Here is a 25,058-nt window from a genome sequence, read left to right as displayed (position 1 = left end):
ACTTCAAAAAGATGATGGTGATGAAGTTGATCGTCCGGTAGCTTATTTTTCTAAGAAATTTAATGCTCATCAAAGAAATTATTCAACAATAGAAAAAGAATTGTTATCTCTTGTTTTGGCTTTACAACATTTTGAAGTATATGTTGGTTCTGCTCATAAACCACTCACAGTTTATACCGATCACAATCCATTAGTGTTTTTGAGCAAGATGAAAAACAAAAATAGAAGATTATTAAATTGGAGTCTGATGTTACAGGAGTACATTATTTTGATCACTCATATTAAGGGTAAAGATAATGTGATCGCTGATTGTCTGTCCAGATGTTAAATGTACAATGAAAATTTTTTTTTATGGAGTGATATTTTAACATTTGTAACACTCCTACTGTACATTAGTGTATAGGGCTGAAAGATAGGACTGTATATATTGTGTACTTCGTAAATTTTATACCTTTGTATTTTTTTTTGTATAAATTGTTAAAATTTTGTTCTTTAAGAGACCAATTTTTTTTGGAGGGAGGTGTTACATGCCTCAAGGAGATCTTTTTTTTTGTGAGAATGATCTAATGGTCTTTTGGAGGTCACCTGATGTGATTTTCCCGCCGATGTGAGGTCACATGCTGACGTGCACCTTGAGTATATAAGGGAAACCCCAGATGACGCAGTTAGTTTTTAGTTTGTAGATTTCCAGGTAGAACATGCTGTGTCTCCGTTTCTGTTGCGTGTTTGTTTTTGCGACGCAGTTTCATTTTTAAAACGGAGTGTTGCATTCTGTTGCAAGGTACAATATTTCTGGACCGGAAATTTTTGCTAGATGTGCTGATTTACCTTATTCCAGCAGCAGAAGGGAGACTGAAGACTTTATCAAAGTACAGGACCGAAGGATTGAGAGGAGTCAGCATCGTTCGGCAGTTTAACAAAGGATCGACCTTATTGAGTCTTTGTTGGAGGAGTAGCGACCTGCATTAAAGATAACTCTTGCCAAAAGAGAAAAGAGTTCATGCAAAGGTTTGCTCTCTCCAAAAGAATTTAAGGTCAGTTGTTTTAAACTGTTTATTTACTGCATCATGAATCCTGTGGACAGAACCAGCAGGAAAGTCGCGTCTATGAAGAAATCCTTCTCCAGAGAAGTCTCTCCCAATTGAACGTATAGATCTGTTGGACTTTCGAAGTTACCATTTTAAGAACTATATCTGACTTAATCGCTTTAAAAACTGTTTTTGCATTTAACACTTTAAGAACCAGTGCCGAGTGACGAGTTGTTGAACGGCTGCATAATGGTTAACTTCCGGTTAAGGTTTTCGTTTGTTTTTTTTTTGTTTATCGTTTAACCATGTTTAATAAATGTTTGGTTGTTTTTATATAACCTGTCTCGATTGATATTCATTGTTGCCGGTTATGTAACACCTACCAAAATGTATGACCTCACACTTATCAACATTAAACTCCATTTGCCATCTTTCAGCCCACTCTTCTAACTGGCCTAAATCTCTCTGCAAGCTTTGAAAGCCTACTTCATTATCCACAACGCCACCTGTCTTAGACATGAAAATGTTAAGGCCAAAAAAGGAAAATTGTAAGTTTCACTTTTACTCATGTAAAAATAAAATCACTTTTGCCCAGTAACTCATTTTATTGCACATGTTAAATACAGCAAAATAACACAGAAAGACATGGCAAAAGTAAAGGCAAACAAATAAGGTAACAGCAAATTTCACTTTTGCCCAGTAACAAGCCTTATTGCATTTAGTTGTAGTTGTCGTCCCTTCCATCGGTGAAGAGACTATGGCTGTAGACAATGATTCCAGGGTGACCCCTCTGTGGGAGTGGGGAAGGTGTTGGTAGGGCCACCCGGCTCTCATCACGCTTGCAATAATCCACAAAATGCTGGAGGAACTCAGCAGGCCAGGCAGCATCTATAAAAAAAGGGACAGTCGATGCTTTGGGCCCAGACCCTTCGGCAGAATTGAACTTTCTTTAACTTTGATGTAATTGACTTTCTGTGTGTAAGTATAAAAAAGGCTATGACTATTTTTCTTTAGAAAACTTGGCGATCTCACTGTTAGCAAATCATTCTTCCTTATTCATGAATAAAGATATTCTCGAGTCACTTTGAAGTCCGTGTCCAATGTATTTGTGAACCAACTTGAATTGAAATTCCTTAGCAAATTAATTCCCCTAACATTTCACTTCCACCTTTAAGCCATGAACTCTAGTTCTAGCCTTACCCAACCTCAGTGGAAAAGGCCTGCTTGCAATTACCTTATCTACACCCCTCATATCTTTGTACAGCTCTATCAAAACTCCTTTGGTTTCCTGTGCTCCAGGGAATACAGTCTTAACCTACTCAACCTTTCCTCTAATTCAGGCCTGCAACTTCCAGCAACATCCTTGTAAATTCTCTTTGCATTCTTTCAATCTTATTGAAATCTTTTCTGTAGGTAGGTGACCAGAACTGAACACAATGCTCCCAAATTAGGCTTCACCGGTGTATTGTACAACTTCAACATAACATCGCAACTCCTGTACTGAATACTTTGATTTATAAAAGCGAATGTGCCATCCATTTTATGACCCGACCTGCCTGTGACCTTGTCTATCTGAAGGAGATTGCTGTAGTATTAAGCATGTAAATGGACAACTGACAGATGAAATACAGAATTTCAGAATCGGAACATGATATTTAAAATCAACAGCTTAAGACGGAAGAGAATGATATTTACAAATCTGAGTGCACCTAATTGTGACAGAGCAAGGTACAGACGACTGTGAAACATTGCAGATTCATTTCTTATTGAGAAGGGGGATTGATCCGGACTGTCCAAGAGTCACAGCCAGACAGTCGCAACTGAAAACATAAGTAGAGTCCAGCTGCTGTGCCAAGTATTCCTATAATCAGCCCACAGATCAAAACAGCAATCTGGCTTGTATCCAGTCCTTCAGCACGACTTTGTTCTTCTGGTTCTGTGAACAAAGCACACACTCATATTTTGAACGGGGAACTAGTTTTTAAATCAGTTTGAACAAAGATGAGCTGGCGAAACTAAATTGTCCTCTTCCCTGTTTCCCTTTCTCAGCTGAATATACTTTCCAATAGTGAAGCAGGTGTTGCAAAGGTTCCAGGTGTCCAAAGTTTTCCTAGGATCAGCCCTAGACTGATTTTAGATACAAAATCATGAGGGGTATAGATAGGCTTTTTCCACCGAGGTTGAGTGGCGCTGCAACTAGAGGTCATGGGTGAAGGGTGAAAGGTGAAAAGTTTAAGGGGAAGATGAGGGGAAACTACTTCGCTCAGATGATTGTGAGAGTGTGGAATGAGCTGTTAGCAGATGTGGTGCATGCAAGCTTGATTTCAACGTTTAAGAGAAGTTTGGATAGGTATATGGATGTAGGGGTTTGGAGGGCTATGGTCGAGGGGAGTAGGCAGTTTAAATTGTTTGGCATGGACTAGGTGGGGCAAATGTCCTACTTCTGTGCTGTACTTTTCCATGACTATATGACTAAATGGCTATCAGTAAATGAAAACACTGTAGTGCAGAGGTTAGCACCATACAGTACCAGTGACTGGGTTCAATTCCTGCAGCTGTATGCAAGTCGTTTGTATGTTCTCCTTATTACCACATGGGTTTCCACCAAGTGCTCCGGTTTCCTCCCACAGTTCAATGGCGTATTAGTTGATGGGTTAATTGGTCATTATAAATTGTCCTGTGATTAGGCTAGTGTTAAACTTGGGAGTTGCTGGGTGGTGCAGCTGGAAGGGTCTATTCTGTGCTGTATCAATATTGGCAGCAGGATTGATCAAGATAAAACCGAAATAGTCACATTGCATCCTCACGTTCCACTGGGAATTGCTGGATACTGAGTGTAAACAGGAACATGAGCTGGTTTTCCTCTCACTGACCTAACAGAGCAACACGAGGGTTAAAAACAATCTCATCCAGTTGGAGTGCTTCAGCACTACCCCTCATTAGTGAATCTATGGCTCGGCTCCAGATTGGGTTGGAGTGGTACAACACTAGCTGAAATGCGCAAAGGGAAGCTTGTCTTTGTATTTGCTAAGCTCCTGATCTCAACAACACTTCCACTGGAAAATGCTGTCAGTCAGCACTGCAGGCAATGAGCTGGATTTCAGAGATAAGCTTTATTTGCCATGTGTACGTTGAAAGATCAAAACATACAGATAAATGCACCCAATCATAACAGTGAGGATCGTGCTGAGGGCAGCTCGCAAATGCTGCCACACTTCTGGTGCCAACATAGCAACCCACAACTCATTAACCTTAACCCATACATCTTTGAAACATGGGAGGAAAGCAGTGTGCCTGGACAAAACCTATGCGGTCACGGAGAGAACGTAGAAACTCCTCACAGTCCGCAGTAGGAATCAAACCTTGATCTTACATTTGGTGTTGTAAACCACGGCACTAACTGCCATGCTACTCTGCTGCCCTGTATCACTTACCCCAGAGTATTTTCAAAGTTCAAAAAGTAACTTTAGCATCAAAGTACCTATTGTTTTCCTGTGGACATACTCAATAAATCTATAGAATAACAACCATAACATTCTCTTACCCCAGTAAATTACTTTTTCCTCTTTGCTGATGTTATGGAGCACTCTACAGGAGTATATGTCACCTTCTGCTGGCTGGATGTATGTGTAGTGGAGCACTTGAAATCGCCAATCTTTGCCAAATGAGAGGTGTGAGGAGTTAACTTCGCCATTGACAGGCTGTGCGTTCTTCTGTAACGTTACCATTACGGTTGGTGGGAAAAAGCCGCTGATGAAACAGGTCAAAGTGTTTACCTCCCCGAAGACAGCTGGTTTCTCTAAGTACAGATAGAGCTCACCGATTTCTAAAAGAATAAGTTGAAGATTTTTTTTTGTCAGTTGCATTAGATGATGATTATTATCTATTAATTCGTATCAGTCATAGATGCAAACTTCTGGAGTTCAAAGTAAATTTATTAGCAAAGCACATATATTTCACTATATACAGCCCTGGAATTTGATTTCTTGTGGGCATGCTTGGTAAATCCAATAACCATAAATGAATCAATGGAAGACCACACCCAACAGGGTGGACAAACAACCTGTCTGTAAAACACGGCAAACTGTGCAAATACAAAAGGTAAAAAATAACAACAAGAAATAAATAATCAACACATATCGAGAACATGAGATGAAGAGTCCTGGAAAGTGAGTCCATAGGTGTGGGAACATTTCAGTGATGGGGCAAGTGAAATTATTACCAGTGATTCAAGAACCTGATGGTTGATAGCCAACAACTATTCCTGAATATGGTGGTGTCAGTCCTGAGGCTCCTGTATCTCTTCCTGACAGCAGCAGCAAGAAGAGTAAATGATCCACTGTTCTCTGAGATTGCCAACTCACTGCCGGCAACACAACCATATTGGGAAGATAGTGAACCAAGTCCATGTAATTCCCGTTAGCAACGCCAATGATATAAAAATTACTTTTGAAATTCAGTATTACTGCATAGAAATAAAGCAGCCCGAAACATTTTGCTGCAGGCAGGTGAAGTGGTTTCTCGCTGATCATCTGCCATTGGACCCACTTTGACAATCAACGTTCACATCAGCCACCTAATGGAGCCCTGGGAGAGAAACTAACTGCCAGTGGTATCCTGACACAACAAAGGATTAATTATGTCAGCGTACCACAGTGCCAGCCATTTACTCAAATTTCCAGCTAAAGTATTTTCAGTGAAATGATTGTTAAGAAGGGGTTGTGATGTGTTGGCCATTGTCAGTTGAGGGTTTGAGTTCAAGAGCCGCGAGGTAATGTTTAGACCACACTTGTTTGTGTTCAATTCTAGTCGCTTCATTATAGCAAGGATGCAGAACTTTAGAGAGGGTGCAGAGGAGATTTATAGGATGGTGTCTGGATTAGAAAACATCTCTTACAGTATGAGGATAGATTGAGTAGGCTAGGGCTTATCTCTTCAGAGAAGAGGAGGATGAGCAGTGACTTGATAGAGGTGTACAAGATAATGAGAGGCATAGACAGAGTGGACAGCCAAAGACTCTTTCCCAGGGTGGAAATGGCTAATACAACACGGCATAACTTTGAGGCGTTTGGAAGAAAGTACGGGGGGGTGGGGGCGGGTGGAGAGGTAATGTCAGATGGAGAGTTTTGAGTTCAAGAGCTGGGAGGTAATGTTGCAGCTCTATAAAACTCTAGTTAGTGGGTGCTTGGAACACCCTACCAGAGGTGGTGGTGGATGTGAATAAATTAGGGGCATTTAAGAAACTCTTAGAGAGGCACACAGATGAAAGGAAATTAGAGGACTGTGTAGGTGGAAAGGGTTAGATTGATCTTGGTGTAGTTTGAAAGGTCATCACAACACGGTGGGCCAAAGGGCCTGTACTGTAAGCAAAATCCATACTGAGGACACTTTATTGGGCTGATGGTAGTCAGTACACTGAGCTGCTCACGTTCCTATCTTGACTCACCATTTGGGGGGAGAGAGTTGTTGGTTAACAACTTCGCCTGATCCATCAGCTGCTCTGCCAATGCGATTGTGTTTTCCTTATTTTCTTCCAACAGGCTATCAATAGTTTTACGGAAGTGTTCTAAGTTAGCCAAGTGAAACTGAGCTCCTGGTAACGTGGTGTCATAGTAACCAATGCTTCTATCCTGAATCTTCAACTCGGCTGCCCCATCTGGTAGGCTGAGGTCATCTGTAAAGAAGATGGTGACTTCCAATGTGTCTGTCTCTGAAAGGATAAAAAGATTATTGTAAAAGAAGACTTTTAATCACATTGTCAGTTTTTGCAACTAATGTTTAAACAACACTCAGTGGCCACATTAGGTATAGAAACATAGAAACATAGAAACATAAAAAATTGGTGCAGGAGTAGGCCATTCGGCCCTTCGAGCCTGCACCGCCATTTATTATGATCATGGCTGATCATCCAACTCAGAACCCGGCCCCAGCCTTCCCTCCATACCCCCTGACCCCCGTAGCCACAAGGGCCATATCTAACTCCCTCTTAAATATAGCCAATGAACTGGCCTCAACAGTTTCCTGTGGCAGAGAATTCCACAGATTCACCACTCTCTGTGTGAAGAAGTTTTTCCTAATCTCAGTCCTAAAAGGCTTCCCCTCTATCCTCGAACTGTGACCCCTCGTTCTGGACTTCCCCAACATCGGGAACAATCTTCCTGCATCTTGCCTGTCCAATCCCTTTAGGGTCTTATACATTTCAATCAGATCCCCCCTCAATCTTCTAAATTCCAACGAGTACAAGCCCAATTCATCCAGTCTTTCTTCATATGAAAGTCCTGCCATCCCAGGAATCAATCTGGTGAACCTTCTTTGTACTCCCTCTATGGCAAAGATGTCTTTCCTCAGATTAGGGGACCAAAACTGCACACAATACTCCAGGTGTGGTCTCACCAAGGCCTTGTACAACTGCAGTAGTACGTCCCTGCTCCTGTACTCGAATCCTCTCGCTATAAATGCCAGCATACCATTCGCCTTTTTCACCGCCTGCTGTACCTGCATGCCCACTTTCAATGACTGGTGTATAATGACACCCAGGTCTCGTTGCACCTCCCCTTTTCCTAATCGGCCACCATTCAGATAATAATCTGTTTTCCTATTTTTGCCACCAAAGTGGATAACTTCACATTTATCCACATTAAATTGCATCTGCCATGAATTTGCCAACTCACCCAACCTATCCAAGTCACCCTGCATCCTCTTAGCATCCTCCTCACTGCTAACACTGCCACCCAGCTTCGTGTCATCCGCAAACTTGGAGATGCTGCATTTAATTCCCTCATCCAAGTCATTAATATATATTGTAAACAACTGGGGTCCCAGCACTGAGCCTTGCGGTACCCCACTAGTCACCGCCTGCCATTCTGAAAAGGTCCCGTTTATTCCCACTCTTTGCTTCCTGTCTGCTAACCAATTCTCCACCCACACCAATACCTTACCCCCAATACCGTGCGCTTTAAGTTTGCACACTAATCTCCTGTGTGGGACCTTGTCAAAAGCCTTTTGAAAATCCAAATATACCACATCCACAGATTCTCCCCTATCCACTCTACTAGTTATATCCTCAAAAAATTCTTTGAGATTCGTCAGACATGATTTTCCTTTCACAAATCCATGCTGACTTTGTCCGATCATTTCACCGCTTTCCAAATGTGCTGTTATCACATCCTTGATAACTGACTCCAGCAATTTCCCCACCACCGACGTTAGGCTAACCGGTCTATAATTCCCCGGTTTCTCTCTCCCTCCTTTTTTAAAAAAGTGGGGTTACATTAGCCACCCTCCAATCCTCAGGAACTAGTCCAGAATCTAACGAGTTTTGAAAAATTATCACTAATGCATCCACTATTTCTTGGGCTACTTCTTTAAGCACTCTAGGATGCAGACCATCTGGCCCTGGGGATTTATCTGCCTTCAATCCCTTCAATTTACCTAACACCACTTCCCTACTAACATGTATTTCGCTCAGTTCCTCCATCCCACTGGAACCTCTGTCCCTTACTATTTCTGGAAGATTATTTATGTCCTCCTTAGTGAAGACAGAACCAAAGTAACTATTCAATTGGTCTGCCATGTCCTTGCTCCCCATAATCAATTCACCTGTTTCTGTCTGCAGGGGACCTACATTTGTCTTTACCAGTCTTTTCCTTTTTACATATCTATAAAAGCTTTTACAGTCCGTTTTTATGTTCCCTGCCAGTTTTCTCTCATAATCTTTTTTCCCCTTCCTAATTAAGCCCTTTGTCCTCCTCTGCTGAACTCTGAATTTCTCCCAGTCCTCAGGTGAGCCACTTTCTCTGGCTAATTTGTATGCTTCTTCTTTGGAATTGATACTATCCCTAATTTCTCTTGTCAGCCACAGGTGCACTACCTTCCTTGATTTATTCTTTTGCCAAACTGGGATGAACAATTGTTGTAGTTCATCCATGCAACCTTTAAATGCTTGCCATTGCATATCCACCGTCAATCCTTTAAGTGTCATTTGCCAGTCTATCTTAGCTAATTCACGTCTCATACCTTCAAAGTTACCCCTCTTTAAGTTCAGAACCTTTGTTTCTGAATTAACTATGTCACTCTCCATCTTAATGAAGAATTCCACCATATTATGGTCACTCTTACCCAAGGGGCCTCTCACGACAAGATCGCTAATTAACTCTTCCTCATTGCTCAAAACCCAGTCCAGAATAGCCTGCTCTCTAGTTGGTTCCTCGACATGTTGGTTCAAATAACCATCCCGCATACATTCCAAGAAATCCTCTTCCTCAGCACCTTTACCAATTTGGTTCACCCAGTCTACATGTAGATTGAAGTCAGCCATTATAACTGCTGTTCCTTTATTGCACACATTTCTAATTTCCTATATTAACATATATTGTATATTAACATAAATATCTTATTAGCCAATCATGTGGCAGCATAAAAACATGCAAAAATGGTCAAGTGGTTCAGTTGGCACACGTCGTAACCAGGAGCAGAGAAACCTTGGTGTGGAAGGGTTGCACACAGAGTGAACTATGGGGAGCATCAAAAGATAGTGAGACTTCGCTGTACAAGGGCAAAATCCAAAAGACAAAATCCATAAGTAGTGGGAAGTCAAGGAACGGGGGACCTCAATGTAGAAGGCTAGGACAAACCCTGTTTATACTAGGGAGTGCTGAGGGATAAAGGGACCTCAGTGTTTTAGGGTAGGACAAACACTGTTTATGATAGGGAGTGTCGGGGGATAGAGGGATCTCGGTGTACAAGCGTAGGGCAAACAAGAGAAAATCAAACAAGCATCAATGGAAAATAGTACAGTCGACGTTTCAGGCCAATACCTTACAGCAGAGGGATAAAGGGTCCTTCTGAAGAGTCTCGGCCCGAAATGTCGACTGTACTTTTTCCATAGATGCTGCCTGGTCTGCTGAGTTCCTTCAGCATTTTGTGTGCATTGGAAGGATAAGACAAACACTGTTTATTAAAGGGAATATCAAAGGATAGAGGGATCTCAGTGTACAAGGGTAGGAGACGCATATTGAATGGTAGGGATTGTCATGGACAGAGGCATCACAGTGTAGAGGGAAAGACACACCATGAGTGGCGGGGAGAGTCGGGGTTCAAGTGCAATTCTATGTACAAGGGTCGGAGAGACTATGTGACTGGTGAGGAGTGTCGAGAGACAAAGTGACCTCGGTGTTCGAGGGTAGGACACACATCATGAATGGTGTGGAGAATTGAGGGAAAGAGGGACCTCGGTGTATAAGGGTAAGGACACATAGTGAACAGTGGGCAGTGTTGAGTTTCAGAGGGTGTTGGCAGTACAAGGCTGTTGGCATACACCGTGAATGATGTGGAATATCCTGGGCCAGATGGTATACAAAGGTAGGGCACACACCACCTATGGTGTAGAGTGTCAAAAAACAGAGGGACCTCACTGTAGAAGGGTTGGACACACACAGTGAATGTTGGTAAGTGTCAAGGGACAATGGGATTTCACTCCACAATTGTAGGACACACACACTATGAATGGTCAAAGGACAGATGGACCTTGGTGTACATGGGTAAGACATGCAATTTGTCTTTGTGACATTGAGTGCAAGGTTGCTGTTGCGACACCACTCAACCCGCTGATCTATCTCAATCATGTACGCCTCCTTGTCGCCATCTAAAATTCTGCCAACAATAGTTGTGTCAACAGCAATTTTTCTAGGTAGCATTTGAACTGTACCTAACCACACAGTTGTGGGTGTAGAGTAGGGCAGTGGGCTAAGCAAACATCCTTGAAGTGAGCCAGTGAGAAGATGTTATTTCCAATCTGCATTGACTAAGGGAAGTCAAGGATCCATCTGCAGACGGAAGTACAGAGGCCCAGATTTTGGGACTTGTTGATTAGTACTGAGAACACGATGGTGTTGAACCCTGAGCTGTAATCAATAAACAGCAGCCTGATGTAGGTATTGCTGATGTCCAGGTGCTGCAAGACTGAGTGGAGAGCCAGTGAGAATGTCTCCACTGTAGACCTAGTGTTGTGATATGTAAATTACAGGAGTTTCAGGCCAGCATGTTGAACCTTGAAGTGGATGAGCTACAGCAGCAGAACACCATGAACATATAATCAGTAGCCACTTTATGAGGTACCGGAGGTACAGGAGGTACCTCATAAAGTGGCCACGGAGTACAGAGTGCTTATTGTGTTTCACGGTCCCAAATCCTCCTCAGACCCTACCAAAGTGGTCATTGTCACTCAGCAAGGAAATATCTAAATAGTTGGCATGTGAGAGGGCACATTTAATGTCTGTAAAATGTTCTTTGGTGAAGCTAACAGATATTAAAAGTAAAGAATATAAATTAGTTTTATTTGTCACATGTACATTGAATCATTAAAACATACAGAGGTCTTAGTTTGGAAAAAATCAGAAGTCGAACTTTTGATCCTCGATTTGACTTTTGAGAAAAGGTGGGGCTCCTTTGCCTGCTACTATCATTTGATTTCAGTTACTTAAGATGGTTCCCTTCTGATTCTTGGGTAAATGGATTTGGCTGGCGGATTGATGTCTTTTTTTTTTAATAGAAGCTTGTATGGCGTATAGCTCCGGGTTTGTGCTCCAAATGGGTTTTTTTTTTCTCGTTTTTTTTTTGGTTGTTAGTTGGGGATTTTTTGTTTTAGTTAATAGGGGTTCTCTTTTCCTTCTTCCTTTTTTCAAAAAAAATAGCTTTAACATTTTGTTTTTTTTAATTATTATTGTTGATATACTGTTTAGTTTGGTTAATAGTTTGATTCTTATTATATTTATTGATATATTGACGTGATTATTTTAATGTATTTTTCTTTGTCAATTTTCAATAATAATTAATAAAAAGATTTAAAAATTGAATGAAAACATACAGAGAAACGCGTCACTGATGTCAACTGCCAACACAGTCCGAGGATTGTGCTGGACAGCCACAAGTGTTGCCATGCTTTGAGCATATATCCCTGGATTCTGGTTACTCTTTTTTTTGCTACCTTTGAGTGATTTGATCGGGGCAATCTATGCGATCTGCATCGCTTAGCAAAGAATGCTTTTCCCTGCAGCCTGTAGCCAGCTAGCGGCAGGGCACTGAACTGAATACTACTAGACCCCCGGTTTGATGTTTGAAATTCTATGTGCTGTCCACTCACAAGTGTATTCTGTATAAACACTTTGATAATAAATGTACTTTGAATCTTAGAATTACTTGCATTATACCAATATTTTTTATGATCATGTCTTCTTAGGCTAAGGGTGATATGCTATGACAGATTGTGAATATTTTTAATGTGGAGTGGCTCTTGTACATCATTTACAACGTGATGTTGACAAGAGTGAGGTCTTGGTCAATGATGAGGAATTCCAATGCAACTGGAGACCAGACCTTAGGTATGGACATTAAACAAGAACACACACAAACACTTATTCACCCTCAGTGGCCACTTTATTAGGTATCTCCTGTACCTAATACAGTGACCAACGAGTGTAAGTACATGGTCTTCTGCTGTGCCATCCACTTCAAGTTTCGACGTGTTGGGTGTTCAGAGATGCTCTTCTGCACACCACTGTTAGTACACATGGTTATTTGAGTTAGTCGCCTTCCTGTCGACTTGAACCAGTCTGGCCATTCTCCACTGACCTCTCATATCAAATGACACAAAAGACTTGAACTCATGAATGAAGCAACTGAAAATACAAAGTGCAGATCCATCTTGTACAATTCTATCAAGTCATCTGTCGTCTTCCTTGTCTCAAAAGAGAACAGCCCTAGCTTGCTCAACTTATCTTCATAAGACATGTTCTCAAATTCTAGTAAAGCTCCTCTGCACCCCTTATAAAGCTTCCACATCCTTCCTATAATAAGGCGGCCAGAACTGAACACAATACTTCAAGTGTGATCCAGCCAGGGCTTCCTGAGGGAATTCACATCTGGATTGCACGGCTTCAAAATAAGGTATTGCTCATTGAGAATGGAGATGAGGAATTCTTTTCAAGAGGGCTGGGAGTTTCTACTCTCTGTACTCCAGAAAGCTAAGGAGCCAGGGCCATTGAATATATTTAAGATAAAGGTAGATGTTTGATCTACAGGGGAGCCATGAGATAAAGAGCACAAACAGGAAACTGAGAACAAAATCATTTGTCAAATCAACTCTTCTCGGGTTTCAAACCGAATACAGGTACCAATTGAAGCCCGAGAGGAATTTATTTGTCATATACGCTGGGAAAGCACAATATCCTTTTTGAAATATTGGCCTTGGGATATTGAGAGAAATTACCCTGCTCTTTATGTAGTGTGTCTTATGACTCACCCAAAAATAACTCACCCATCTACATACATGCACAAAGCACAAACATGATCCTACTCTGTGACAAGTTCCAACCTTATGTACATGGCAAGATCCCACTCAGCAGTTACACAACAACATCCCAACCAATCCATACACAATGGAAACAAGAGGGCACAAATTTCAAGTGAAAGGAATGAGTTTTAAAGGAGATCCGAAGGGGTATGCTTTTTTTTCCTTATATAAAAAATGGTTGATATCTAGAATGAGCTGCCAGTGGAGGCTGTGGAAATTGGCACAATCATTATGTTTAAAAGGTATTTGGACAGACACGTAAAGGGGCAAGGTGTATAAGTATATTCAAAGTACATATATCATCAGGATATGGTCCTAATGTGGGGGGGGGGTGAATTAGCATACATGGGAAAAAATGTCAGCAAACACATGGTGGGCAAAAGGGTCCAGTTGTGTGTTGTACAAGTCTATAACACGACAACAATCCCCATCTAGTCTGCACATGGCAAGCGTCCATGCAACACGGGCAAGGCACAATCAAACAAATTCCCATTCAATCCATAGTACGGCCCCCACCCAACAGGTGCAGGGCAAGATCCCACAACACAACTCCTCCCTCCCCATCCCTGCACGCCCACAGCAAGATCCCACCAACCATGTGCATAGAACAGTAGATCGCAGTACCAGCTCTTCGGTCCACATTGTTGTGCCGACCCCTTGATCTACTCCAGGGTCAATCCAAACTTTCCCTCACACAGCAGCCTCCATTATTCTGTCAGCTATGTGCGTATCTAAGAGTCTCTTAAATGTCCCTAATGACAACCTTGGCAGTACCAGGTTACGCACCTAAATATACTACCCCTGACATTCCCCCTGTATTTTCCTCTAAACACCTTATAGATATGGCCCCTCCTGTTAGCCATTGCCACCCTGGGGGCAAAGTCTTCCACTGTCCACTCTACTATAGGTGTTTCTTATCATCTTGTACACCTTTATCAAGTCACCTCTCATCCTCCTTCACTTCAAAGAGAAAAGCCCTAGTCTGCTCCTGATCTCTAATCCTGGTAAATCTCCTGTGCATCTTTTTCTCGAGCTTCCACATCCCAATTTCAATATCCTGATATTAAACTTGGTTCCCATCCTTCCTAGCACGAACCTAATTTTCCAAGTTTGGTCGAACCAGGTAGTTTAACACCAAGCCAGCAAGACGCCAAGTAGAATGTGCTTAGCAAGATCCGAACGCTACCGCCCTCCCCACCCCAAGAAATGGTTAATGACCCCAGGGACGTCTACTCAGCAAGATCCCACCCTTAGCAACAACTTTACAGCAAGTTGACCGGGCGGCGATCGCAGCGACAGGAATCGACTCACCGGCCAGCTTGTAGGCAGTCCCCGAACAGGGGCGGAGGAGCAGGAGGAGCGCCCACGCAGCGGGATAACGACCCATGGCAGAAACCGTCCCGAAAGCAAAAGAGCGACGGGTGGAGGAGGAGACGCCGCCGCCATTCAACCCGCCCACCGACCTCAGTCTCCTCCTCCTCCACCCAAGCCGAGCCTCCGGCGGGAGCGCGAGTGGGCCGACGTCTGTGATGGCGCGCGCCCGGGGAGCGCGAGCGGCCCGCCGGCGGTAATGTCGCGCGCCCGGAGATGGGGTAGGGCGTGTGTGGATGGTCTTTCTGGCGGGAAGACGCGGCAGCCAATCAGTGGTGCCTGGCTGACTCGGGATGGGGGGGGGTGGTCACTGACAGGTGTAGTGAAGGGCGGATGAGGGACAGATAGTTGTGGAGGATGGGAGGGGTGAGGGATAGACAGTTGTGGAGGATGGGAGGGGTGAGGGATAGAGAGTTGTGGAGGATGGGAGGGGTGAGGGATAGACAGTTGTAGAGGATGGGAGGGGTGAGGGATAGAGAGTTGTAGAGGATGGGAGGGGTGAGGGATAGACCGTTGTGGAGGATGGGAGGGGTGAGGGATAGACAGTTGTAGAGGATGGGAGGGGTGAGGGATAGACAGTTGTAGACGATGGAGGGGTGAGGGATAGATAGTTCTGGAGGATGGGAGGGGTGAGGGAGAGACTGTTGTAGAGGATGGGAGGGGTGAGGGAGAGACTGTTGTAGAGGATGGGAGGGGTGAGGGACAGACAGTTGTAGAGGATGGGAGGGGTGAGGGACAGATAGTTGTAGAGGATGGAGGGGTGAGGAGTAGGCAGTTGCAGAAGATGGGGATGGTTGGGTGGGTGCAGAGATGTGGGCAGCTGGATGGCTTCAGAGGGTATTGGGGGCACTCAGGTACACTGGATGGAGGTTGCAGGTGGGTGAATTGGATGCAAAGCTCGCTCTAATATGTTTTACAGCTACACGGACCAACCATTGTTCTGAGCAGGAAATTTTTACATGTCCTGAAAACTGCGCAGCTCTTTAATTTTTTTTTGTAAGTAACATACTATGAATATTTAGAATGAAAACTGAACAATCACATACATTTAACACACACAAAATACTGGTGGAACGCAGCAGGCCAGGCAGCATCTATAGGAAGAGGTAGAGTCGACGTTTCGGGTCGAGACCGTTCGTCAGGACTAACGGAAAAAAGAGGTAGTAAGAGATTTGAAAGTGGGGGGGGGAGACCCAAAATGATAGGAGAAGACAGGAGGGGGAGTGATGAAGCCAAGGGCTGGGAGGTTGATTGCAAAAGGGATACAAGGCTAGAGAAGGGAGACTACAGGCACTTGTTCTCCATCTTCCTCTGGTGCTCCCTTCCCTTTTCTGCTTTCTTTCAAGGGCTTCCGTCCCATGATACTCCCCCTTCTCCAGCCTTGTATCCCTTTTGCCAATCAACCTCCCAGCTCTAGGCTTCATCCCTCCCCCTCCTGTCTTCTCCTATCATTTCGGATCTCCCCCTCCCCCTCCCACTTTCAAATCTCTTACTATCTCTTTTTTTCCTGTTAGTCCTGACGAAGGGACTCGGCCCGAAACGTCGACTGTACCTCTTCCTATAGATGCTGCCTGGCCTGCTGCGTTCACCAGCAACTTTGATGTGTGTTGCTTGAATTTCCAGCATCTGCAGATTTTCTCGTGTTTGCATTTTTAGAATCACATACATTTTATTTTATGTATTAATTGAAGGGCATAATTAAATACAGCACAACAAAGAAAATCTTGCTAGTTTCATAAACTTTCTCTTGTCTGTCTTTATTACAAATCTTTTGCCTGTAAACGTCATCCAGATTAATTTCACATCCAGATGAAAGATACTTCTGTGCCCTCATCAGATCATCTACATGTTCCACTTCTAGTCCGCTCCTGGATTTACATTTGATTTAATTCATAAAACTGAATGCACGTTCGCAGTCAGCACTAAAGAAAATTCCAGCTGCACAGCTACGATGGCTATGTGAGCGGGAGCATTTCAGTAACTGCGCGGCCGCACATCTACATGGTTTAGACCGAGCAGTGATAGGGTGTTGAGCAGATGGATTCAGAAGGGTGGCTGTAGATCATGGAAGTGATGTGTGAGTGCGCAGGGAAGGGGGAGAGGGCATGGACTGACAAGGGTGGGTGCATTAGGTGTTGAGCAGGTAGATCAGAGGGTGGGGTGAAGAATGGTGCAGAGGGTGGAAAGAATGAGACAGATGCAGAGCCTGGGAGTTGTGTGGCTGGGTGGTGCAGGGGTTGGAAGGTGATTGCAGATGGGGGACTGATGGGTTGGAGGACTGGTTGAAGCTAAGCAGGTCTGTGCAAAGTGTGAGCAGGTAAATGTGGAGTGAGTGATGAGGGAAAGTGCTGATTTTAAGGGGGTGGTTTCAGAGATTTGTGCTGAAGGGGTGTGTGTGAGGAGGCAGTGCAGACTGATTCTCAGGGGGTGGGCGCAGGAGGAGAGAGGGAATAACTGGAAGGAGGAATTGGTTTATGATGGGAGATGGTTTTCGAACTGCCTGGGGGATTAGTGGGAAAGGTGGGTGGGAGGGACAAATGGGAGGGGATGGCGTTGGGTGTCACTTAAATGGAGGGAATTTATGGAGATCGCTCCTTCCTCCTCCTCCTCCTCCTTCCTAACCTTGCTCAGTTTGATCCCCCTCATTTCCACCTTCCAAAATCATTAACGGCATATGTAGGGTGAATGTGCAGTCTTTTCCCCAGCGATGGGGAATCGAGAACTAGAATGTAGGTTTAAAATGAGAGGAGAGAGATTTACTATGAGCCTGAGGAGCAACTCTTTCACCCAGAGGGTGGTCAGTATCAGAATCAGTTTAAATTATGAGTTTTGTTTAGGACACAATGAGAGAGTGAGCAATTTCAAGTCCTGGGTGTCAAGATCTCTGAGGACCTAACCTGATTCCAACATATTGATCCAGCTATAAAAAAGCCGACACAGTGACAATATTTCATTAGGAGTTTGAAGAGATTTGGTTTGTCACCTAAAACACCTAAAAATATCTGTAGATGTACTGTGGAGAGCATTCTGACAGGCTGCATCACTGTCAGGTATGGTAGGGGGCAGGTACAGGACCAAAGGAAGCTACAGAAATTTGTAAAAGTAGTCAGCTCCATCTTGGGTGCTAGCCTCCATAGTACTCAAGGAGTCGTACCTCAGAAAGGCAGTGTCCATTATTAAGGACCCCCATCACCCAGGGCATGATCTTTTCTCATTGTTACCGCCAGGAAGGAGGTACAGAAGCCTGAAGGCACACACTCAGCGATTTAGGAACAGCTTCTTCCACACTGCCATAAGATTCCTAAATGGACATTGAAAACATGAACACTACCTCACTTTTTTAAAAATATATTTTAATCCATTCAATATACTGTAATTGATTTACTTGGTTGTCTTTTTTTTTCTCCAAAATCAGTTATTGCTGCTGCTAATAGACGCCGGTGAAAATAAACCTGATTCTGTTCATTTGTAGTTTTACAGCGGCAGTACAGTGCATAGACCATAAATTAGTGCAAAAGCAAAAGAACAGTGAAGTAGTGTTTGTGGATTCATGAACTGTTCCGAAATCTGATGGCAGCAGCTGGCTCCTCAGCCTCCTGAACCTCATCCCGATGATTGTAATGAGAAGAGGCCTTGTCCCAGTTGGAGAGCTATGTGTGTCTATATACGACAAACTACGAGAGGAATTGACTGAGGCAGGCGGGGGAGAAACATTTGAAAGGTACATGGATAAGAAAGATTTCAAGGTGGGGGAGAGGGAAAAGGGAGGAAGGCAGGGAGTGCAAACAGGGTAAATGATGTGTGCCAAATATGGACAAGTAGTATTGGTTTGGATGTGAATCTTGGCCAGCATGCACCAGTTGGGCTGAAGGGGCTGTTTCTATGCTGTATGGTTCTATAGAGTTTGTTGAGGCATTAATGTTGTGATGTCTAACATAAAAGGAAAGAGATTGAACCTGTAACTGATGGATGCAGTCTGCAACTCAGGAGATAGAAATCACCTTGTCTTAAGTAACTCATTCCCAACTCAGAATGGCTTTGAGATGACTCTTAAACTATCCTTCTAATTAGTGTTTATCTGGGATGTACATCAGCTGGACAATCTACTCCAGCACAGCTCCGTGGTTCTCGAGAACGGACCTGTGATTTGGTTACGACGGTAAAGATGTCATTTACGTTGATTTCTCTGTGAGGAAATTTGGGGCCAGCGTTTCACTTTTGGAAGCTTTCATCAGAGACCTGGGCAACCCCCGGGCTGTCATTGAAGTCAACCATACCAAGCCTTCGTCCCTTTCATTGCAGAGAGCGTTTACCAGAATGTTCTGACCCTGAACTGTAAGTGGTTAACTGGATGATTGAATACAAGCTCATGTTGAACAGAGGAAGTTATTTTAACCTTGAACTACAACCAATTCTACAAGTGCCGGGAACAGTATCCCCTTTTTTCTTTAACAAAAATACATTTACTATAAATTCAAGCCAGTGACAGTACTATTATTTCAGAATCAGGTTTAGTATCACCGACATAGGTCATGAATGTTGTTTTGTAGCAGCAGTACATAGTGATACATAATATTGATAGATCATCATCATCATCAGGTGCCGAGCCCAGTTTGAGCTTTGACTGCCATGGCCCACACACTCCTGTTTCGGGTCAAGTGGATCAATTCATTGATATTCATTTCCAATTCTCTGTCTGCTCTCTCCATCATCATTTGTCTTTGTCTTCCTCTTGCTTTCTTCCCTTCAATCTTTCCCATAATTACCGTGCATTCTAACTCCTCTTTCCTAATCACATGTCCAATGAAGTCACGTTGCCTTTTCATGATCTCATACATTATTTCTCTTTTTGTGTTTGCTCTGTTCATGACATCCTCGTTAGATATTCGTTTTGTCCATGATATTCTTATTCCTCCTCAAAAACCACATCTGTGCTGCTACAATTCATTTCCTCGTGTTACTAGATATTGTCCAACATTCTGAGCCATGTAACATAAAGTATAAAGTATAACTGGATAAACGTAACATTTCAGTACTCTGAGGCTGGTTGTCATGCCTAGTTTAGTATTGGTCAGTGTACTCTTTGTTCTCATAAAGGTGTCTTTTGCCATCCCTATTCTTCTTTTGATGTCCATGTCGCACCTGCCATCTGATGTCACCCAGCTTCCTAAGTAGCAAAAGTCCTTTACTTGTTTTATGTCTTCCCATTTAAACTCAGCCTGCAGATAGGATTGTCCTTTTTGGATATCACCATACGTTATGTCTTTTTGCAATTGATAGATAAACCCATTTTTGCACTTTCTTCAACAACTATATCAATTAAGTTTTGTAGTTCTTCCTCCATACTTGCAATTAACACAGTGTCATCTGCATATCTGAAATTATTGATGTTTTCACCGCCAACTTTGATTCCCAAGATGTCTCTTATTTTTTGTAATATTGTTTCACTGTACACATTAAATAAATCAGGGGAGAAAACACACCCTCGTCTAACGCCTCTCTTGATTTTTCATAAACTGACTCACTTCTCTATCTATTCTTACAGCAGCAGTTTATTCCCAGTACAGATTTCTGATTAGGCGGAGGTCTTTCGAATCTAGATTTAGAGTTTTCTGTAGTATTGCAAGTAACTTCTCGTACTTTACGTTATCAAATGCTTTTGTGTAGTCGATAAAACAAACAAACAAATCTTTTTGCACTTGAATAGCTCGTTCTGATAGTGTCATAAGGCGGGTGGCTGGGAACGGACCCAAGGGCAAGACACAGACACTGAAGTACTAGGGACAGGACTAGGATACAGGGCGATGGCAAGGACATGGACAGGAAAACCAGGAACCTGGAACAGGACTGAACAAGGGAACTAGGAGCTCGGGCTTGGACTCCGAGCCAGAGACTGGACAAGGACCCAGTACCTGGGTCTTGCCTCTGGCTCGGTCCCCAGAACCAGGCAAGGACGAGGCTTGGCAGACAGGCAGGACGAGGCTGGAGTCTTCACGCTTGAGGCTAGAGATTAGAGGCAAGGTTTGGCAGGAGGCAGGAGGCTGGAGTCTTCAGGCTTGAAGCTAGAGGCTAGAGACTTGGCTTGGCTTGGCAAGAGGCTGGAGGCTAGAGACTTGGCTTGGCTTGGCAAGAGGCTAGAGACTTCGCTTGGCAAGAGGCTAGAGGCTGGAGTCTTCAGGCTCGAGGCTAGGCAAGAAACGAGGCAAGGCTTGGCAGGAGGCTGGAGGCTTGAGATGAGGCTGGAAGCAGGAGACTTGAGGCGAGGCTTGGCAGGAGGCTGGAGGCTGGAGGCTTGAGATGAGGCAGGAGACTTGAGGCAAGGCTTGGCAGGAGGCAGGAGACGTGAGACTTGAGGCAAGGCTTGGCTGCTCCTGGGCAGGGCGCGGTTCACCTGGGCAGGGCGTGGTTCACCACCCGACAGAGGCAAGGGACAGGAAGGGACAGAACCAACCCCAGGTAACGGCAAGACGGCCTGGCTTATCTGGGCGGAGGCAAGGGACAGGATGGGACAGAACCAACCCCAGGTAACGGCAAGACGGCCTGGCTTACCTGGGCGGAGGCAAGGGACAGGAAGGGAGCTAGGTACAGGGTAGCTCCAGGACCAAACAGCAAGACAAGGCAAGGCTACTGGCAAAGCAGGGCAAGACGAGAACTTCAGGCGAGGCAAGAGTTACCGGCAAGACAAGGCAGGGCTTCAGGCGAGGAAACAGAAGGCAGAGGAAGGGATACAAGGAGTAAGGACAAGAACAATCCAGCCCCAATGAGTATCAGCTGCCTCACTTAGCTCAACAAGAACAGAAACAGGGTAGATAGGAAAACCTGGAGCAAGGGTCGATGGACCGGACCGTGAACCGGAATACGGACTTTACGGACCGGACCATGACAGATAGCAGCCGTAACATCAATATTACGTTTCTTGTACCTTTGTCTTTCACAAAACCACATTGTTCTTTGCCTATTTCAGCTTGTATCTTATTTTTAGCTCTTGTCATCAAAATTCTTCGAAGTATCTTGGTAATATGACTCATTAAACTTATAGTCCTATGTAATTCACATTCTCTTAGGAAGAGTGATAAATACTGATTTTTTCATCTCTCCTGGTATTATTCCAGTCTCATAAATGTAATTGATTAAATCAGTAAAATTTTCAATTCCTCAGGACCTGCTGCCTTTCCTTTCTTCATCTTATTTATTGCATTACGAATTTCAGATTTTAAAATACTTGGACCTTCAATATTTTTCTTAATTTCTCCTTATTGTTTTCAAACAATTCCTGAATATACTCAGTCCATTTGTTCATAATCTCATCTTTTTCTATGATAATGGTACCGTCCTTTGCTTTCAAACATCCACCTGAAGAACAGAAGAGCTCTTTACCAGTGATATTCTTGATAGATACAGAGTATTCACACCCCCCACCCCAGAAGTTTCATTTTCTATTAAATCACAGTGGATTTAATTTGGCTCTCAACAAAGTGATCCAAATTAATTACAAATATAAAACACAAAATACTTGATTGCATAAGTATTCACCTCCTTCAAGTCAGTATTTAGTAGATGCACCTTTGGCAGCAATTACAGCCTTGAGTCTGTGTGGATAGGTCTCTATCAGCTTTGCACATCTGGATACTGCAAATTTTCCTCATTCTTCTTTACAAAACTGCTCACAGCTCTTTTCAAGCCCAGCCGCAAATTCTCGATTGGATTGAGGGCTGGACTCTGACTTGGCCACTCCAGGACATTAACTTTGTTGTTCTTAAGCCACTCCCCTGTAGCTTCGGCTTTATGCTTGGAGTCATTGTCTTGCTGGAAAACAAATCTTCTCCCAGATCGCAGTTCTCTTGCAGAATGCATCAGGTTTTCCTCCAGGATTTCCCTGTATTTTGCTGCGTTCATTTTACCCTCTACCTTCACAAGCCTTCTAAGGCTTGCTGCCGTGAAGCATTCCCACAGCATGTTTCACAGGAGGGATGGTGTGTTTTTGAGGATGTTCAGTGTTTGGCTTATGCCAAGCACAGTGTTTAGTCTGATGGCCAAAAAGCTCACTTTTGGATTCATCAGACCATAGAACCTTCTTCCAGATGACTTCAGAGTCTCCCACATGCCTTCTGGCAAGGTCTAGCCAAGGTTTCGTGTGAGTTTTTTTCAACAATGGATTTCTCTTTGCTGCTGTCCCGTAAAGCAGTGACTGGTGAAGCACCCGGGCAACAGTCGTTGTATGCGCAGTCTCTCCCATCTCAGCCACTAAAGCTTGTAACCCCTCCAGAGCTGTCGTAGATCTCTTGGCGGCCTCCCTCACTGGTCCCCTTCTTCCACGGTCACTCAGTTTTTGAGGACGGCCTGCTCTGGGAAGATTTACAGCTGTGCCATATTCTCTCCATTTCTTGATCATCAACAACTACACTCCAAGGGATATTCAGTAACTTGAAATTTTTCTTGTATCCATCTCCTGACTTGTGCTTTTGGCGGAGTTGCTTGGAGAGTTCTTTTGTTTCATGGTGTAGTTTTTACCTGGACACTGACTCACGAGCAGTTGGGCCTTCCAGATACAGGTATATCTTTACTGCTATCAATTCAAACACCCTGACTGCACACAGGTCTCCAAAAACAGACTTGTTTTCTAAAACTAATTGGCTGCACCAGTGATAATTTGGTGTGTCATATTAAAGGGGGTGAATAGGAAGTTTATGCAGCTTAACATGTGGCTAATGAGCTAATATAGGAGGAAGCACATAAGATTTTTGGATGACCATGCAAGAAGGGGACGAGTGAGGGAGGCCACCAACAGATCTATGACAACTCTGGAGGAGTTACAAGCTTTAGTGGCTGAAATGCAAGAGATGGGAAGGTGGGATCTGTACAGAAGAGATGGTTTACACCTGAACGGGGAGGGGATTAATATCCTACTGGGAAGGTTTGCTAGTGCTTCACGGTGGGGTTTAAATTAGAGTTGCAGGGGATTGGCAACTATAATGCCAGAACAGTTAACGGAGAGATTGTTGAGACAGATGTTGGTAAGAGCTCAGACTAAGTCAGAAATCGAAAGGTTGAGTGTCCTGAGCTTTACTTTTACTTTACTTTTGATCATTTCTTCTTGCGAGCTCTCTTGCTGTTCTTCCACCTTGCAAAGAAATGGGTTAAATGCCCAGTCTGGAATTTCCAGATCGTTCAAATTGATTCGGAAAATCCTTCTTCTGTGACTGCAGATGTAAGCAGTACTTTTGCAAATCACCATTTGTGAAAGGGAGTGCCATACTTTCCATGCAGGGAAACTGTGAGAACATTTTTCTCCCAATGTTTAGCTCATATATTTCCAACTTTCTGATAAAAGTGGACACTGCACTTTTTGCCTGGATTAAATTGAAATTCTTGTTTATATTTAGAATGTTCATTTCGCCATATAGATTGGCTAGGGATGCCAAATATCCATGCAGAGGTTCAATCTTGCTCCCCAAGCTCTTGCCTACTTTGAGCAAAAATTCAGCCACACTGGCAAAAAGATCAAAGAAACATTTTAAGTAACAGACCTTTGACAGCCAATGCACTTCAGTGTAAAGAAATAATTAAATTTTTCATCATTATCTTGGCATAACTGGCAAAATATTCTGCTATTTAAAAGATGAACTTCAATTTTGTTGCTAGCAGATATTACAAGAGTCATGCTTGAAAAAAGTCGCTGGTTGAGGTCTTTGGCTACAAGATGTTGACAATGATTTAGACTAGTGGTCGCCAACCTTTTTAAGCCTAAGTTCCCCTGCCTCGGCCTTAGTGAAAGGTACGATATACCTACCAAATCGTTTAGAGAGAAAACAGCTCAGATTGTACTTCCAACTTGAGGTCTTTTATTTGGGCTAATTGTATTTGAATTACGTAAAATGTTTTTGTCAAACTTTCAAATTATTTCAACCAAGAAAACACGGTAACTAGCATATCAAATAGGCCATAGCTGTCTTTCTTTAAGAATATTACAATACTTCATACCTTTAATTCTAAGTTTCATTATTTAATTTTATTTCAACACGAAAAATAAATGAATAAAAATTGACTGTTGCACTCAGTGTGATGACTGGGGCTGAATACTTTCTGCAAGTTCCCTGAATTTTGGCTCATAACTACAGACAGCCAGTCTGAGACAGTCTGTGAGGTGTCTGTCAGTAAGACAGCTCCTGTACTTAGATTTAATAATTTTCATCTGTGAAAATGCAAATTCACACAGATAAATTGACCTGAAGTAGGCACTGACTTTTAGTGCACATGTGGTGAGATGAGGGAACTTCTCCCTGCTGACAAGCCCCCAAAAGTCACAGTCC

At 43.3% G+C, this 25,058-nt stretch overlaps 1 protein-coding gene across 1 annotated transcript; it reads right to left on the bottom strand.

The window, feature by feature from the left end:
- Nucleotides 1-1,624: 1,624 nt before the first annotated feature.
- On the bottom strand, nucleotides 1,625-14,928 carry LOC134338730 (RLA class II histocompatibility antigen, DP alpha-1 chain-like). The gene is given in 5 exon segments (XM_063034773.1): nucleotides 1,625-2,964; nucleotides 4,573-4,854; nucleotides 6,475-6,738; nucleotides 14,689-14,790; nucleotides 14,793-14,928. Coding segments are annotated over 5 exon segments (852 nt in total). The 5' UTR covers nucleotides 14,824-14,928; the 3' UTR covers nucleotides 1,625-2,791.
- Between the last annotated feature and the right edge of the window lie 10,130 nt (nucleotides 14,929-25,058).

Source organism: Mobula hypostoma, chromosome 28, assembly GCF_963921235.1.
Source record: "Mobula hypostoma chromosome 28, sMobHyp1.1, whole genome shotgun sequence".
NCBI lineage: Eukaryota > Metazoa > Chordata > Chondrichthyes > Myliobatiformes > Myliobatidae > Mobula > Mobula hypostoma.
The sequence above is the reverse complement of the archived record's forward strand: the minus strand, read 5'-3'. Positions and strand labels throughout refer to the sequence as shown.